At 44.2% G+C, this 16,356-nt stretch overlaps 1 protein-coding gene across 1 annotated transcript in view; it reads left to right on the forward strand.

Moving 5' to 3' along the window:
* The window catches only part of HMCN1 (hemicentin 1), a 302,952-nt gene that overhangs the window by 39,559 nt on the left and 247,037 nt on the right, over positions 1–16,356 (forward strand). The window contains exons 2-4 of the mRNA XM_083743631.1: positions 9,039–9,109; positions 12,972–13,130; positions 16,183–16,305. Of these exons, the coding sequence (XP_083599757.1) occupies positions 9,039–9,109; positions 12,972–13,130; positions 16,183–16,305 (353 nt within the window). The remainder of the gene's footprint in view (positions 1–9,038; positions 9,110–12,971; positions 13,131–16,182; positions 16,306–16,356) is intronic.

The raw sequence follows: 16,356 nt of genomic DNA on the forward strand, positions 1-16,356 counted from the left end.
TAGCTAAAGTGGTGCTTCAGGTTAAGAACAATTTCAGGTTAAGAACAGACCTCCAGAACGAATTTAGTTCTTAACCTGAGGTACTGCTGTACAGAGGTGGACAGGGAATTTAGAATTTAAACCAGGGGTCAGCAAACCTTTTCAGACAGTCCACTGTCCCTCAGACCTTGTGGGGGGCCGGACTATATTTTGAAAATAAAATAAAATAAAATGAACCAATTCCTACGCCCCACAAATATTCCAGAGATGTGTTTTAAATAAAAGCGCACATTCTACTCATGTAAAAATACCAGGCAGCCCCCACAAATAACCCAGAGATGCATTTTAAATAAAAGGACACATTCTGCTCATGATTCCTAGACTGTCCGTGGGCCGGATTTAGAAGGCGATTGGGCCCCCGGGCCTTAGTTTGCCTACCCATGATCTAAACCTTGGTAAACATCCCCCAGTTGTAACCATCTGATGGTTGTAGCCTCAGACCAAAAAGAAAAAAGTGGCAGTGGCTCTGAAGCCTTGGGGTGTCCTAAGAGAAGCAAAGTCAAAACAAAAAGCAGCCAGGATGGTGCGTAGTAGTTGCTAAGCCCAGGAGCTGCATGAGAGGGGAGCAGGCAAGTGGGCAGCTTTGACGAGGGAGGAGGAAATGGTGTGTTTTGATATTTTGCAATGGGTGCCGAAAGGGGCGGGGCTCAGCTCCATGTCTGACAGGCGAATGACCATCTGACACAATGCCGTGGAACTTACGGAGGAGACACTTAAGAGCAGAATGGTGACGAGGTGGTTATGCATGGTCTCCAGGGTTGCAAACCTTCGACTTTGCAAGTAGTGGCCTAGTGTTTGTGAGCGTTCTGCAGGTTAGAGGTGGACCTTGTTGGTTTTGAGCTTGTTGCGTGTCGAGGTCCCCAAGCCACCCCAAATTAACTCACACTTCACACAGAAATTTTTGTTTAAGGTTTTTGGCAGAATTTTGGCCACAAGTTGATTTAAATACACAATGTGAGTGTTGCTTAGGGATTGGTTACGACTGTCTGTCCATGCCCCAGGGACAGTACTGACTTCCGGATTCCAGCAGAAGCCAGTCAGGGAAAACAATATTGGGGATCAATGAAACTGGGTAACAGACCCTCACCTCTCCCCGCATGCTCCCAGGGGCTTGCGCGGCCCAAACCCAATGCCAGGGATTTGGACGAAGGTATGGCAACCCCCCAGATTCCTTTAACGGAATTCCCTTGCAGCCACACCTTTGGAGGGGTAGGCACTTTCCCCTTCCACCAACCGATTTTTTAACCAATGCCTAACTGCAAACCTTACAAGTTGTGACGATTTGCTACGCAGTAGGCAAAACCCAAATGGCACCAGCCAATCAGCCAAATGGACAAAATTCCTACCAGGCCCCTGCCCCCAAAGCAGGCGGCCCCATGACAGGTATAGCGAAAATAACCCTCATTTCAGGGAGGGTGCACGCAGCAAAAAGAGAAAGTCCAAAGTCCAAAAAGAGAAAGTCCGGTGCACGCAGCAAAAGAGAAAGTCCAAAGCTGCATGTTGTTGTTTAGTCGTTTAGTCGTGTCCAACTCTTCGTGACCCCATGGACCAGAGCACGCCAGGCACTTCTGTCTTCCACTGCCTCCCGCAGTTTGGTCAAACTCATGCTGGTAGCTTTGAGAACACTGTCCAACCATCTCGTCCTCTGTCGTCCCCTTCTCCTTGTGCCCTCAATCTTTCCCAACATCAGGGTCTTTTCCAGGGAATCTTCTCTTCTCATGAGGTGGCCAAAGTATTGGGGTCTCAGCTTCAGGATCTGTCCTTCCAGTGAGCACTCAGGGCTGATTTCCTTAAGAATGGATAGGTTTGGTCTTCTTGCAGTCCAGCGGACTCTCAAGATTCTCCTCCAGCACCATAATTTAAAAGCATCCATTCTTCGGCAATCAGCCTTCTTTATGGTCCAGCTCTCACTTCCATACGTGCATGACCTGTATTTAAAACCTTTGTGTCCCACCTCCAAATTGGCAACATGAAAATCTCCCCAGAAACTCAATTGCCCAGTGACTGCCTGTGGCCATCCAAACAGATCCGCCCAGCAACAGTGGGGTGGCCTGCTAGACCCCACCGATCACGTGCTCTCTATTAGGGACAACATGCTTTAGTGTTTCTGATCCTGGTGATCTACCACTTGCGTTTTTTTGTGGTAAGGTAAAGGTAAAGGGACCCCTGACCATTAGGTCCAGTCGTGGCCGACTCTGGGGTTGCGGCGCTCATCTCGCTTTATTGGCCGAGGGATCCGGCGTACAGCTTCCGGGTCATGTGGCCAGCAGGACTAAGATGCTTCTGGCAAACCAGAACAGCGCACGGAAACACTGTTTACCTTCTCGCCGGAGCGGTACCTATTTATCTACTTGCACTTTGACGTGCTTTCGAACTGCTAGGTTGGCAGGAGCAGGGCCTGAGCAAAGGGAGCTCACCCTGTCGCGGGGATTCGAACTGCCGACCTTCTGATCGGCAAGTCCTGGGCTCTGTGGTTTAACCCACAGCACCACCCGTGTCCCTTTTTTGTGGTGGCCCTGGTTAATTACAAAACTTTTAGGAAACAGCAGAAGGGAGCCTGGACTTGCTGAGATGTTTGGGAAGTGGTGTTAGAAAACCACAAGGGGGCAAAGGGGAGGTTGCAGGGGCCGAGCTGGGAGTTTCTCCCACTGAATTAGAGATGTTATGCCTCTGCAGCTTAGTTACAGTCTCTTGGGACGCTGGTGGGTTTTCATGGCATTTGCTGCGGAGCATGTTGATGATGTAATCAGCCAAAAATGTGAAGCAGAGTTTATTTCCCCCCTGAAGGGGTCTGTTAAGGAATACTGAATTCCTTGCTCTGGAACGTTAAGGTTTGCCTTATGTATGCAGTAAAATCTATAAGGATTGGTAGATGTGTCGTTTTACATTTATACCAAAAGCAAGTGAGACTTGCAGCTCTGTTCTCTCCTGTAACCTCTAAAACGGAATTTCTATTCATTGTCGCAACCAACCAGTTGTGGCCTTCCCCCTGGATAATTAAAGGCTATAAGGGGCTCAGTCAGGCAATTCCATTTTATTTTCCAAGTTACAGTATTCCATAGCTCCTGGAGGCCACTGAGAATGCCCAGTGCTCGTCAAGCTGCTTTTTCTAGGATGTTTATATTAATGTTAATAATAATAATAATAATAAAATTATTATTTATACCCCGCCCCCCAGCCGTAGCTGTCAACCGTCCCTTATTTGGCGGGAAAGTCCCTTATCCCAGCGCCGTGTCCCGCTGCTGTCCCTTATTGATGACGTCCCTTAAATTTCCCAGGTTTCAAAGGAAGCAGCTCCTCTCCCTCCCTCCCTGCCAACCAGGGAGGAGGGAGGCTCCAACTGTGTTGCTTGGCTGTGTTGCTCACCCAATAAGAAGTCTAAGAACAACTGGGGGGTGGAGCTTGCATGCCTTGTGCCAGTCAAATCAGCCGCGTTGTGTGGGGACTCGCCTTTGCTCAGCGCTTCCCAGCGGAGAGGTGACGGTGGTTTTCCTTGCTGCATCCCCTTTGCCGGGTTGCTGCACTGTGGGAAAGCGTGTTCTCCTTCATGGAGAGCACGTGTTGCGGTGGGGGCCGCCAGGGCACTCCAAAGTTGGGGGCGGGCTAACTGATCGTTGGCCACTGATGCGATTGGGGCTTCCCTTGTTGTTGGGAAGAAGTTAATGTTGCCATTTATTGATTGACAGCCAGAAATACTAAAGAACCAGAACCACCACTTGAGGCTTTGTTTGGCTGCTGGCTGGGCTTTCTGCCTTTGGCTCTGAGGGGCCCAGAAGCTGAACATACCTGTGCTCCGAAAATCCCTTATTTTGGCTGCTGATCCCTTATTTTCAAATCGGTAAGTTGACAGCTATGCCCCCAACTGGCTGGGTTTCCCCAGCCACTCTGGGCAGCTCCCAACAGAATAAGAAAAACACGATAAAACATCAAACATTAAAAACTTCCCAAAACAGGGCTGCCTGCAGACGTCTTCTAAAAGTCATATTCTTGTTCCTTTTAAGTATATATATTAATTGTCCTTCTGCAAACCTTGGGGTTTCTCAAGCATGGGGATCCCTTCCTCTTGTTTCGCAGTGGCTCCAGTCCTGTTAACATGGGCTCCCAGTGTAAGAGGACTGACAAACTTGCAAAATGTTGTGCTATATCTGTGGGTGTGCATGCATTAACAGAAGCTTTGTCTGGAAGTAGTTTAAGCGTCCCTCCCCAAATGCTAACATCTGTGATCAGAGACCATGCTGATAAGGCAAGGTTGGAGAACCTTTGGCCCTCCAGATGTTGTCGGACTCTAGTTTCCATCTGTTCAAGGCAGCATAGTAGTCAGTGGTTAAGGATGATGGGAGTTGTAGTCCAGAAACATCTGAAGAGCCAAAGGTTCTTTGGCTCTTCTATAAATTATTACTTCATGTGCAAAAAGTAAAACAATAATCTTCTCTGACTAGTTCTTGAACATTTAAAGCAATTTAGAGCAGTTTCTCAGTTCGACCCCTTCCCACCTGGTTGTCATTTTCTTTCTCTCACTTACTCAACATCCCATCTTACTGGGCGGTTATTTGGGGGAGTGGTTTACTTATGATGTGTACACATCTTTAGATACTGTGTGTGTGTATTTAGGGTTCTAAATGGTAAATACTTCAAAATGGGGTTGCGTGTTCAGTAAAGTATGCTAAAAAATCTACTATTTTGTGAATGCTTACAATATCAGATGGAATTTTATGAATGCTCAAATATGTATGTGTGTGAGAGAGAATGTATTTATTAACAGTGTGATCTACTAGATGCAGTATTGTTGTTGTTTAGTCATTTAGTCGTGTCGGACTCTTCGTGACCCCATGGACCAGAGCACACCAGGCCCTCCTGTTTTCCACTGCCTCCCGCAGTATTACTCAGAAGTAAGACTCACTGTCTTCAATGGACCTTACACACCATAGAAGAGTGTTTAGGATTGCAGCCTAAATTTGAAATATTCGCTGTGATGTGAATTTGGGCACCAGTTACTGATGGAGGCAGGGACACAGGTGGCGCTGTGCCGCTTGGGCTTGCTGATCGAAAGGTTGGTGGTTCGAATCGCTGCGACGGGGTGAGCTCCTGTTGTTCATTCCCTGCTCCTGCCAACCTAGCAGTTCAAAAGCACGTCCAAGTCCAAGTAGATAAATAGGTACTGCTCCAGCAGGAAGGTAAACGGTTTCGCCAGAAACGGCTTAGTCATGCTGGCCACATGACCTGGAAAAACTGTCTGCAGACAAACGCCAGCTCCTTCGGCCTGTAAAGTGAGATGAGCGCCGCAACCCCAGAGTCGTCCGCGACTGGACTTAATTGCCATGGGTCCCTTTACCTTTACTGATGGAGGCATTCACCAGGGTTAGGCTGATACCTTATTGTTATGCTTTATGCCTTAGTCTGAAGGATTTTGTGCTGAGTGACAAAGGCTGGACTGAAATATCTGTGTTTCTTACAAATATTCTCCCCCCCCCCACCCCGCTGCGAAAATGGAGCCGATCTTTTGCTGCTTAACCTTGCGTTCATGGGAGGGGTTTTCTCCAAAAGGTTTGGGAGGGGGTTTCCATCTATCTTACTGGGTCTCAGCAGGAAGTGTGGCTGATGGGATACCGTGGAGAGAGCCACATACTGCTTCCTGCCAGCCCCACTTCCCGGAATGCCTTGGGAGCGATGCGATGCTTAATGATATGGTGTCACTCGCAAGGAATTTGAGGAAACACAGCCAGCAGGAAACTTCGGAGAGAGCCTTGTGCTGTTGCAAATGGTGTGGGGATTTTTAAGTTGAAAAAGCAAGGGGGAGAGGAAGGAAGAACCGTTGGCCACCTTATACGGTTAAGTACGAACCCCAAAACTTTGGATATTTTCTCCTTCTCCTGTATGTTTTTTGGGGGGCATATTGTGTTTCCCACCCACCCAACAACTGGCCAAAAAGTAAAATTCCCCAAAACACTGGCAATTCTCTACTTCAGACACAAGGAAAAGACAGTTGGTGTATCTTCTCTTTCCTCCTGCTTTGAGCTAACACCTTTCAAATGCTGCTGTTTAGGCATTGCAAATGCCTTGAAGGGATGAACAGATGTCTCATTCTGTGTATTTGGAAAAGTTATAGTTCATTTACTTTCCAGTGAACGCAAGGCAGCTAGAAAGTCCCAACACAAAACAATATTTCAAAATATAAAATCATCATCAAGTTAAAACCCCAGAATAAATGCCAAGGAAACCACAGTCATATTGTTGTGTTAGTTCCTTAAATCTTCCACTTCATGTGAAATTTATTTTGTTGATGTCTTGTGCCTCGTTATGTTTATTAGCAAAGAGTCGTTTCCAAACACTCGCAAATGCCACAACAGCATTTGTGAGTTACATTATGAAGTCACAATTAAAAAACAAACGAAAAACAGGATAATTGCTGTCAAACTGTTGTGGAAACTTTCATCTACACAAAATGTACTGAGATGCTTCAAAGTGTGTGTTATTGTTGTCAGTTTACTGAGATATAGATTTATTTATTCAGATCATTTCCTGTTTGTTTATCACGGAGGGGTGTTGGTTTCAAATTTATTTTTGGGTGGGAGGTATCAACATTCTTATGGCCTGTCAAATCTGTTGGCAGAGAGTTTTGTGTTGTAGTGTTTGGTCAGTTGCTTAGGGACCGGCCTAAACACCATCTTGGTTGTGTTAACTACGTACAATTTTGTGGTTTTCCAGTTTAGGAAGACACGGCCTTGTTCAGTAACATGCAAGCATGGCTTAGGGGGAAAAAATCCTTTCCATATGTCATCAATTCAATGTGCTTTCAAAGTAGTTTTGAAAATTCCAGAGCTAAGTTTGATATTTGTTCTTTTGTGTTGAAACTATATAATAAAGTGCGATACTTCTGACTCGTAGTTGTACCATGTTTCATGATATATTGTAATCATGTATGGAAAGAAAGGTCTTTAGTAAATGCACTGGTAACTTCAGCCTAACTTTTCATTTTATGCTGTAGGGTCTCAGAAATGTTTATCTGTAATTTAGATGTTTCTCCACAACTTCTTATGATACAGTATATGTGTCATCTCTTTCATTAGTGCTTTCCAACTTTTTTTTTAAAAAAAACCCACCCCGCAAGCAGAAAATTAGAAAAGGATAGGTCTAGAATATTTCTCCCTGGTGTGCTAGCTTTCTACTTCAAGGGAGATTTTGGTGGTATTTCCCACCTGTAATCCGAAATGATAGTCAGTCCTACCACCCCTTTCTGTTGCGTTAGACTGGTGCCACAGGGACAATGTTACCTCAACACCACTGAATATTACTCACTCCTGCTGCCCCCTTTAATTCAGGGCTTGAGGTGTTTGGAAGAGACGCCAGTGATGTTTTTAAAAGAAAAGGCAGGTAACCCTAGTATATGAGATTGGGGTTTGATAGAACCTCAAGGAAGACAAACCAAACATGGCAAATGTCACCAGTGGTGCTGGTCTTTCACTATATTTTGCAAAATGTTTACTCATGTGGCATGCTTTTTTCTATTGCCAAATCTGCCTCAGGACCCCTTCTTATATGGTGCTTGGCACTTGGATATGTGAGCTGTATAGTTTGGTATGGTATGTGGTGCAATAATGTTGGACTAGGTGTGGAGAGACCTAAATTGAAATCTCTGCTAACTCCTGAAACTTACTGGGTGACCTTAGTTAACCTAACATACCTCCTAGGGTTGTTGTGAAGCTAAATATGTAGAAGGAGTGAACCATGCTGCAATATACCATATATACAAATACCGAGTCTGAATAGAGAATTTGAATCCAAGTCTGCTCAGAGCAGATCCACTGAAATTACTGAACCTTTGATAATACTTAGAATCACAGAAGCAGCTCTTTTCCTTACTATAGTCCTTACCACCCCCACCCCCCATTTCCGTTGTAAATATATAAGAAAAAAAATGGTCAAAACAGGCACTTAGTGGTTCCTTATCTGAATTAATTTCCCTGGGAAACTGAATGTATGAACGCAGAAATCTACTTACTTAACAGTAAATAGGGGACGCAGGTGGCGCTGTGGGTTAAAGCCTCAGCGCCTAGGACTTGCCGATTGAAAGGTCGGCGGTTCGAATACCTGCGGTGGGGTGCGCTCCCGCTGCTCGGTCCCAGCGCCTGCCAACCTAGCAGTTCGAAAGCACCTCCGGGTGCAAGTAGATAAATAGGGACCGCTTACCAGCGGGAAGGTAAACGGCGTTTCCGTGTGCGGCTCTGGCTCGCCAGAGCAGCGATGTCACGCTGGCCACGTGACCCGGAAGTGTCTCCGGACAGCGCTGGCCCCTGGCCTCTTAAGTGAGATGGGCGCACAACCCCAGAGTCTGTCAAGACTGGCCCGTACGGGCAGGGGTACCTTTACCTTTAACAGTAAATAGACCAATATTTGTATACTTCCTTTTAACTAGCAGAAATCATCCAAACCCCAACAATATCATTGTTTTCTTTGTCAGAGTTAATGCAAGTCCTACTGATCCATGTTTTATCTGTAGTTTTTTGTTTAAAAATACTGTTTCCCACAAACCTCCATCCAAACAGAGAATTCTTGACCTTATGGGATCTTTGCCAGCTATTTCTTGGAGGGTCATGGTGTGTAGCCTGAGGTATCTGAGGCTGCTTCTAAGCAAAATAAGGGATTGTAGGGAACGGTGTTTTGCTTTTCAGGGATTTGGCTGGGCAAAAGGAAGTAGTGTTTTTGTGTGTGTGTGTGTGGAACGTGTGTGTGTGTGTGTGTGTGTGTGTAACTTGTAGTACTGTTTGTACATATTTTCTCACAGTTGGGGAAATGTTCTTGCAGAGCTGCCCAAAAGGGACCGCATTACACAAAGAGGATGTTTGGCATGTTGTCATTCAAAAATCAATCAATCAATCAATCAATCAATCAATCAGTAAATGACCTTGTTTCTCATGTCAGATTCTGCGATTGCAAAGCTGTTGATTCCCTGTAGATTTCCTGTAAAATGCAATTTGCTTTTTTTTCTTTCCCCCTTTCAGAAATTGGTCCTGTAACAATTACCACGGATCCCAAGAAATTCCAGTATGAACTCAGGGAGCTATACGTTCAGGTGAGTGTCTTGTCGCCTTGCCACAATTGCTTTGGGTGGAAAACAAAGCTAAGCCCACTCAGAATCATAGAATTGTAGAATGGGAAGGGTTCAACTCTGGTTCAATTCCCCTGCAACTCTATCCCAGCCCCAAAACAATAACGGGGGGTTTAATTACAGATTGGTCGCAATACCATCAAGTAAATGATGTGTTTAAGGAGGGTAAAAAGAAAATGGGCTTTGAAACGAGAAGATCCAAGCTGGAGATAGAGTTGCTGGGTGATAAGAGGAAAATATTAACAAAAATGTATAAATTACTATTAGAATGGCATACTAAAGATGAAGAATTTAAAGAGGTTATGTTACAATGGGCTAAAGATTTTGGTTATAATATTCAATTAAAAACATAGGAAAGGTTATGGAATGAAGGAATTAAATTCACTGCCTGTAGTGCATTGAAAGAAAATGTGATGAAAATGATGTATAGATGGCATCTGACACCAACTAAGCTAACAAAAAATAAGGAATGTTAGAAATGCAAAGAAAAGGGAGGAGGGGATTTCTATCATATGTGGTGGACATGCGGTGAGGTAAAAGCTTTCTGGGAAATGATATATAATGAATTAAAGAAAATGTATAAAAATACATTTGTTAAAAAACCTGAAGCATTCCTATTGGGAATAGTAGGTGAGGAAATTCAAAAGAAAGACCAAAAATTGTTTATGGTATGCAACAACGGCAGCAAGGACTCTTTCAGCCCAAGCAATGCTTGGGTATTAATTCATTGTATCTGGAGAAGTGAATTTCCACATAGCGAGCATTAGGAAAGTGGGACGTTGCATGTAATTTAATTATTGCTATTGACATTCCATTTAGCCACACTATGATAAATTATAAAATGAAGCTTAAGGTGTTTTCAGTTTGTTGCTGTTTTCGGTTGGGATTCAATCACATACCAGCAAATTCAGGTTGTACAATTACAGTAGATTTTGTGCTCATACATTACACACACACCCCGGACTTTTTGCAGGAAGGCGAGTGATGGGGAAATGCACTAGAAAATGTGGGATAGCAATTACTTGAATAAATGAATGTTCAATAAGCAGCTGCTGTTGTCTAGCTTCCTCACAAACTTTGTGCAAACAAATCATTAGGGATTCTCAATAAACAAGTTGTCTGCAGGCAACCTTTGAGAAGTCATTCAGATCTTTTGCTTGAAGAGCCAATTGTATGGCCTCCCTTCCTCAGAGTTATTGGAAGTTGAGGTGGAGGAGAACAAAAGAAAAACATAGCTTAAAAGAAAAGCACAACAGCAGAACTTTCATGGCGACGAGACAGATTCCTCCCACAGGAAAGGGGGGGCGGGTGAACATGCTTTTCATTAGCTAAAGAGAAGAAGAATTAATGCCATAATTTAATATTGTAAGAATACCGAAGCAGTGGAACAAATTTCCAAAGGCGGTTTTTGAATGATCTTTGCTGCAGAAGTCAAAGTGACTGAATTTGACAGACCTGTTGAATAGGGTCGTTTAGGGATAACACGCAAGAAGAAAACATGTACTCTGTGTGTCGGGGGGGGAGGGGAGGAGAGCTGACGAGATCATGGCAGAAATCTAGCGTTCCAAAAAACTCTGTTTGAGAAAGAGAAGAATATATACAAGCCAGTTTGGGATTCCAGATGAACGTGCGCTGAATGGGCACACCTGCCCTACAGATGCAAGTCAGTTTGGTGTTCAGATTAGGGCATTCTCCTCTGCAGCCCCCCAAAAGCTGCTCTAGGGACATTGTGGGCAGGGACTTTCATGAGCGGAGGGGGCTGTGTTGCAAGGGACCTCAGTAGAAATTGGGTGGTGACCTTGTTAAAGCAGATCTCCACTGCCACAAAGTTCCTTCAACTGGCTCCAAACAATTCCCCATCCTACTGCTGCCCCCATAGCAGGGGCGGAGGAAGGGGGCGGCATGCCCCAAGTGTCATCACTGGGGGGGGGGTGAAATTCGCCCGTCACCCTCCCAACCTAGTACTCCGAAAACACACTAGTACTCTGAAAGCACACCAGTGCAAGTAGATAAATAGGTACCACTGCGACGGGAAGGTAAACGGCGTTTCCGTGTGCTGCTCTGGTTTCGCCAGAAGCGGCTTAGTCATGTTGGCCACATGACCCAGAAAAACTGTCTGTGGACAAATGTCGGCTCCCTCGGCCTGTAAAGCAAGATGAGCACGCAATCCCAGAGTCGTTTGCGGCTGGACTTAACTGTCAGGGGTCCTTTACCTTTATCTTTTTAATTGTGTGCAAGGTGCAGTTTTGCTATACTAAATAGGTGAATGTGAATAAGTTTATAACTGTTAGTCTTAAGTTCTTTTGTCGGTACTTTCTATAAACCCTTTTTCTGGGTAACCAGAAAGAGGACACAGCAGAAGGAGGCTTTTCAGAAATAAAACATGACATTGTACACAACAGCCAAATTCATGGCAGCACAGTAACTTTTCCAAGGCAATGTTTACATACAGCAATAGGAGACGGATGGACAACAACGCTATTCTGATTTGTCCCCAAAGACAAACAAATACTGCCAGTTCATGTGAATTACAGGTTTTGTTTTCCCTTTAAAATGCTCTTTCTTCATTTTCTTTCCATTTGATCTAATTTTTCTTCTTGGCCTTCCATTCTAGTCTGAAGTTACATTTTTAAAGAGCAGGTCAGTGCTATTTTATGCTTAGCTAACAACTAGTTTTCATATAGTGTTCAAATTTACTTCCTTCTTTTCTAACTCCTCTTCAAGGCAGCTTTAAATAATATTTAAAGGACGTAAAGCAAAACAATGAACAGAAAACAAAACACAGTGGCAACTGCAGTAACATCATCAATTTAAAACGCTTTTGTAATATAACTGGCCAAGGAGATGAGAAAACAGAATAGGATTTAACTGATCCCTAAATAATAAAGAAGTAGACATCTGGGGAATATACTTAGTTTTGTTTTTTTAAATATAATTTTTTCTTAAATTTTCTGTTTTTACAATTTAGAATATTCATTTCAAAAACCTAAAAATACCAACGACTTCCCTCCTTCTCCTTCCATGGTTCATTTTGCATAACATAAATCCCTGAATATTTTACATAAACTAAACCATGCAGTATTCCATTACAGTGGTACCTTAGGTTACATACGCTTTAGGTTACATACGCTTCAGGTTACAGACTCCTCAAACCCAGAAATAGTGCTTCAGGTTAAGAACTTTGCTTCAGGATGAGAACAGAAATCGTGCTCTGGCGGCACAGCAGCAGGAGACCCCTTTAGCTAAAGTGGTGCTTCAGGTTAAGAACAGTTTCAGGTTAAGAACGGACCTCCGGAACGAATTAAGTACTTAACCCGAGGTACCACTGTATTATATCCATCAAAATTTATTTTCACTGTTGAATTTATCTTAATGCTGCCAACGTTTCCAAGTGTACACAATTTCCTGCCCATATATTCAATAAATATTTTCCAATCTTCTCTAAACGATGCATATTCCATCAGCTTAAGTTGCCATTCTTTAGTTAGGACCTTGCTCGTTTTCCATTTTGGGGCTAATGAAATACGGGCTGCAGTTGTTGCATACATAAATAACCTTTTTTGACATCTGGGAATTTCCATCTGAATTATCCCCAACAGAAAGGACTCTGGTTTCTTTTTATTACATTCATCAAGATTTACTTACACCGCTGAATGGCTACTTAAGGAGATACTTCACAAAAACAGTAACGTTTTTCATGATTGACCCCTATATCTAAAAATGGGGAGGTTAAATGAATTCAGAATTTTTGTGACTTTTTAAACTTTAGCACTGGTTTTTGTTTTTAAAAGCTTACACTATTTCCCTGTTTCCCGATTATAAACAGGGGGGCGGCGACTGTCCAGAGATGAGTATTGGCGCAATCAAGATTGCTCTTGAAATTTCTCTCCCGGGTTCATTCATCTATGTTTTTACTGATGCACGATCCAAAGACTACAAGCTGACGCATGAGGTCTTGCAACTGATTCAGCAAAAGCAGTCACAGGTAGGAAACAAATTCCAATTATGATTATTTCAAACTCCCATTTTTAATTATTGTTGTTATTATTTTAAGTCTCTTTCTTTAAAAAAAAATGAAAGGTGTTCCTATTGATTATGGTCAAATACCATCTTGCATAAAATATGCAAATGACAGCTTGATCCCATGTGGAAGTCAGTTTTATTAGATTCAACGGGACTTACTTTTAGGTAAGGGATGCGGGTGGCGCTGTGGTCTAAACCACTGAGCTTCTTGGGCTTGCCAATCAGAAGGTCGGTGGTTCGAATCCCCACGATGGGGTGAGCTCCCGTTGCACTACCCCAATTCCTGCCAACCTAGCAGTTCAAAAGCACACCAGTGCAAGTAGATAAATAGATACCACTGTGGTGGGAAGGTAAACAGCTTTTCTGTGTGCTCTGGTTTCCGTCACAGTGTCCTGTTGCGCCAGAACGGGTTTAGTCCTGCTGACCACATGACCTGGAAAGCTGTCTGTGGAAAAAAGCTGGCTCCCTTGGCCTGAAAGCAAGATGAGTATCACAACCCCATAGTCACCTTTGACTGGACTTAACCGTCCAGGGGTCCTTTACCTTTACCTTTTACTTTTAGGTAATTGTGTTTAGGATTGAATTATACAAGTTGGAGGTTTCAGCAAATAATAAGTAGGTCCATACAATATTGAGATGGGTAAAAGAAACTCATCAGAGGTCATGCACAGTTTTATTAATGTGTATGATATTCTAGACAGGTATTAGCAAAATATCAGCTTTCCCCACTGTCAGGTGCTGATGTGGGAGCAAACAGGCAAGACTCCAACAAGTCTTTTCCAGGCTTTATTATCTGTACAGATTATTTACAGTGCAGAGGGTCGCAAGTCCATGTCTGCTCAGTCGCTAGCAGAATCTGGGAGTGGGCAGTCCTTATACCTTCCCCAGCATAACAGCTGTGTGACTCCCCCAACCTTCTCCTCCCCTCTCTGCGCCAAAGACTACTGCACAGAATGGGTGCTGGCATTCCCGCCTCCCCTCCGCTTTGCTCAGGCTTGGTGTTGAGGCTCTCTCTAGCCTCTTCTGATCCTTGCACCCCCTCCCCACTGGAGGTGTGGCTTCCCTCCTTGCCAGAGGAAGAACTACTTCGCAAGATCTTCGGAGGCTCCCTGTAACACAACTGCCCTTCCACCTCTCGCCTCTGAGCTGATGGCAGTTCCCTGACACCCACCTTGGCTAACGTTCCCTCCGTTTCCGATGTTCAGGTGTGAATGCCAGTGGTTATGTAGCCTACAGGGCATGTTCTCAACTCCTGGTGCCTTGAAACAGAACTTTGTTTGAAATCTTTGAGAGCCATTGTCAATCGGCATAGACGATGCTGAACTAAATGAGCCCCTGGTCTGATTCAGATCAATGCAGTTTCCTATGTTCCTATGAGGGTCAACAGGTGCAACAGAGCACAGAAGCTTGCAGACGGGCAGACAATCTGGTGGCACCCCCCCCCCAAAATTCTATAGGGACAGGGAGGGGACATCTGAAACAAACCTGAGGAAGAATGATCAGAAAACCACTGATAACCGGCCAGTGGCGTAGCGTGGGTTGTCAGCACCCGGGGCAAGGCAAGTAATTTGCGCCCCCTAACCCGTGGATTTGCGCCCCCTAACCCTAACCCCCAGATGTTGCGCCCGGTGCGGCCGGCCCCCCCTGCACCCCCCACGCTACGCCATGGTAACCGGCAGTGCCAGATTTACATATGAGCTAAACAAAAAAAACCCTGGATGTACATTTCCAAAATATAAGATAAAAAACAAATAAAATAAAACCTACATACAGCAACGGTGTTTTATGTTGTGTAGGCTCCTATGATGTAAATAATGGGCCCCGTCTGCTAGCCTGCTCCCTAAAATATCACTGGTTTCCTCTTTTCTATATCTAGGGTGCCTACATTTTGCATGGACTGGTTGCAGGGCAACATTTGCAAATGACTTTAGATACCTATTAAAGGTAAAGGGACCCCTGACCATTAGGTCCAGTCATGGCCGATTCTGGGGTTACGGCGCTCATCTCGCTTTATTGGCCGAGGGAGCCGGCGTACAGCTTCTGGGTCATGTGGCCAGCATGACTAAGCCGCATCTGGCGAACCAGAGCAGAGCACGGAAACGCCATTTACCTTCCCGCTGGAGCAGTACCTATTTATCTACTTGCACTTTGACGTGCTTTCGAACTGCTAGGTTGGCAGGAGCAGGGACTGAGCAACGGGAGCTCACCCCGTTGTGGGGATTCAAACCGCCGACCTTCTGATCAGCAAGCCCTAGGCTCTGTGGTTTAATCCACAGCGCCTAATAGATCCCTATTAGGTCCATAAATTACCATATAGCATATATTCAACAGCGACAGTTTGTTGACAAAGGACAGCTGGACATATAAAGGGCCCCATCACGTTCAGTAGCTCTGATAACTGGGTTGGGTGGGGAATGTAATGGAGTATCCTGCAGGAGGCACAGCTGACTGGAATACTAAACAGGAACATTCTGCAAGGTAAAATTTTACTGCAGGTCCCAGTTGCCCCAAAGGGCTAAAGTTCTTGCCTGGTCCCCATGAGCTTGTCCCACCAGCTGTTCTGGTTATTGAGCAGGGACAAAACTACCCCTGGAAGGTCTGCAGAACTGAAGTCTGCAGTCGGGTAGGAGATAAAAAAGCAAATAAGTAACAGCTTCCAAGTTTTTACCTCTCCATTTAACTGGAATCTGGCACGTTCAGCAGCTATTTTTGCTTTTTTTTTAAAAAAAAGAGTTATGCTACGACTAATAAAACTTGTAATTACCCGAGGCACTAATGAATGTTATGAAATAATGTGGCCTATCATTCCTGCTTGCCAATATGGTATTGTTCTCCTGAAAGTCATTACGCTAATTACTTAAGACTGAAAATATTAAATAAAGCGTATCCCTTTAATGACATAATGTATAATTCCTTCACTAATTGATTTCTGATGCTTTGCTTTTTCCATTCTTTTGCGTACGAGGGCTGTTTAAATATCCTTGTTTCTTCCCCCCCCCCCCCAAACCATATAGGTTGTGTTTGTTCTGACAGGAGACTGTGATGATAGAGGACATATTGGTTACAAGGTCTATGAAGAAATTGCATCAACAAGTTCCGGCCAGGTTTTTCACTTGGACAAAAAGCAAGTTAACGAGGTAGGAATGAGTGGAGTTTAATCTTCATGGCAGTTCTGTGCAGGTATTGAT

The sequence above is a fragment of the Podarcis gaigeae genome (genome assembly GCF_964106915.1).
Source record: "Podarcis gaigeae genome assembly, chromosome: 6".
NCBI classification, from domain to species: domain Eukaryota; kingdom Metazoa; phylum Chordata; class Lepidosauria; order Squamata; family Lacertidae; genus Podarcis; species Podarcis gaigeae.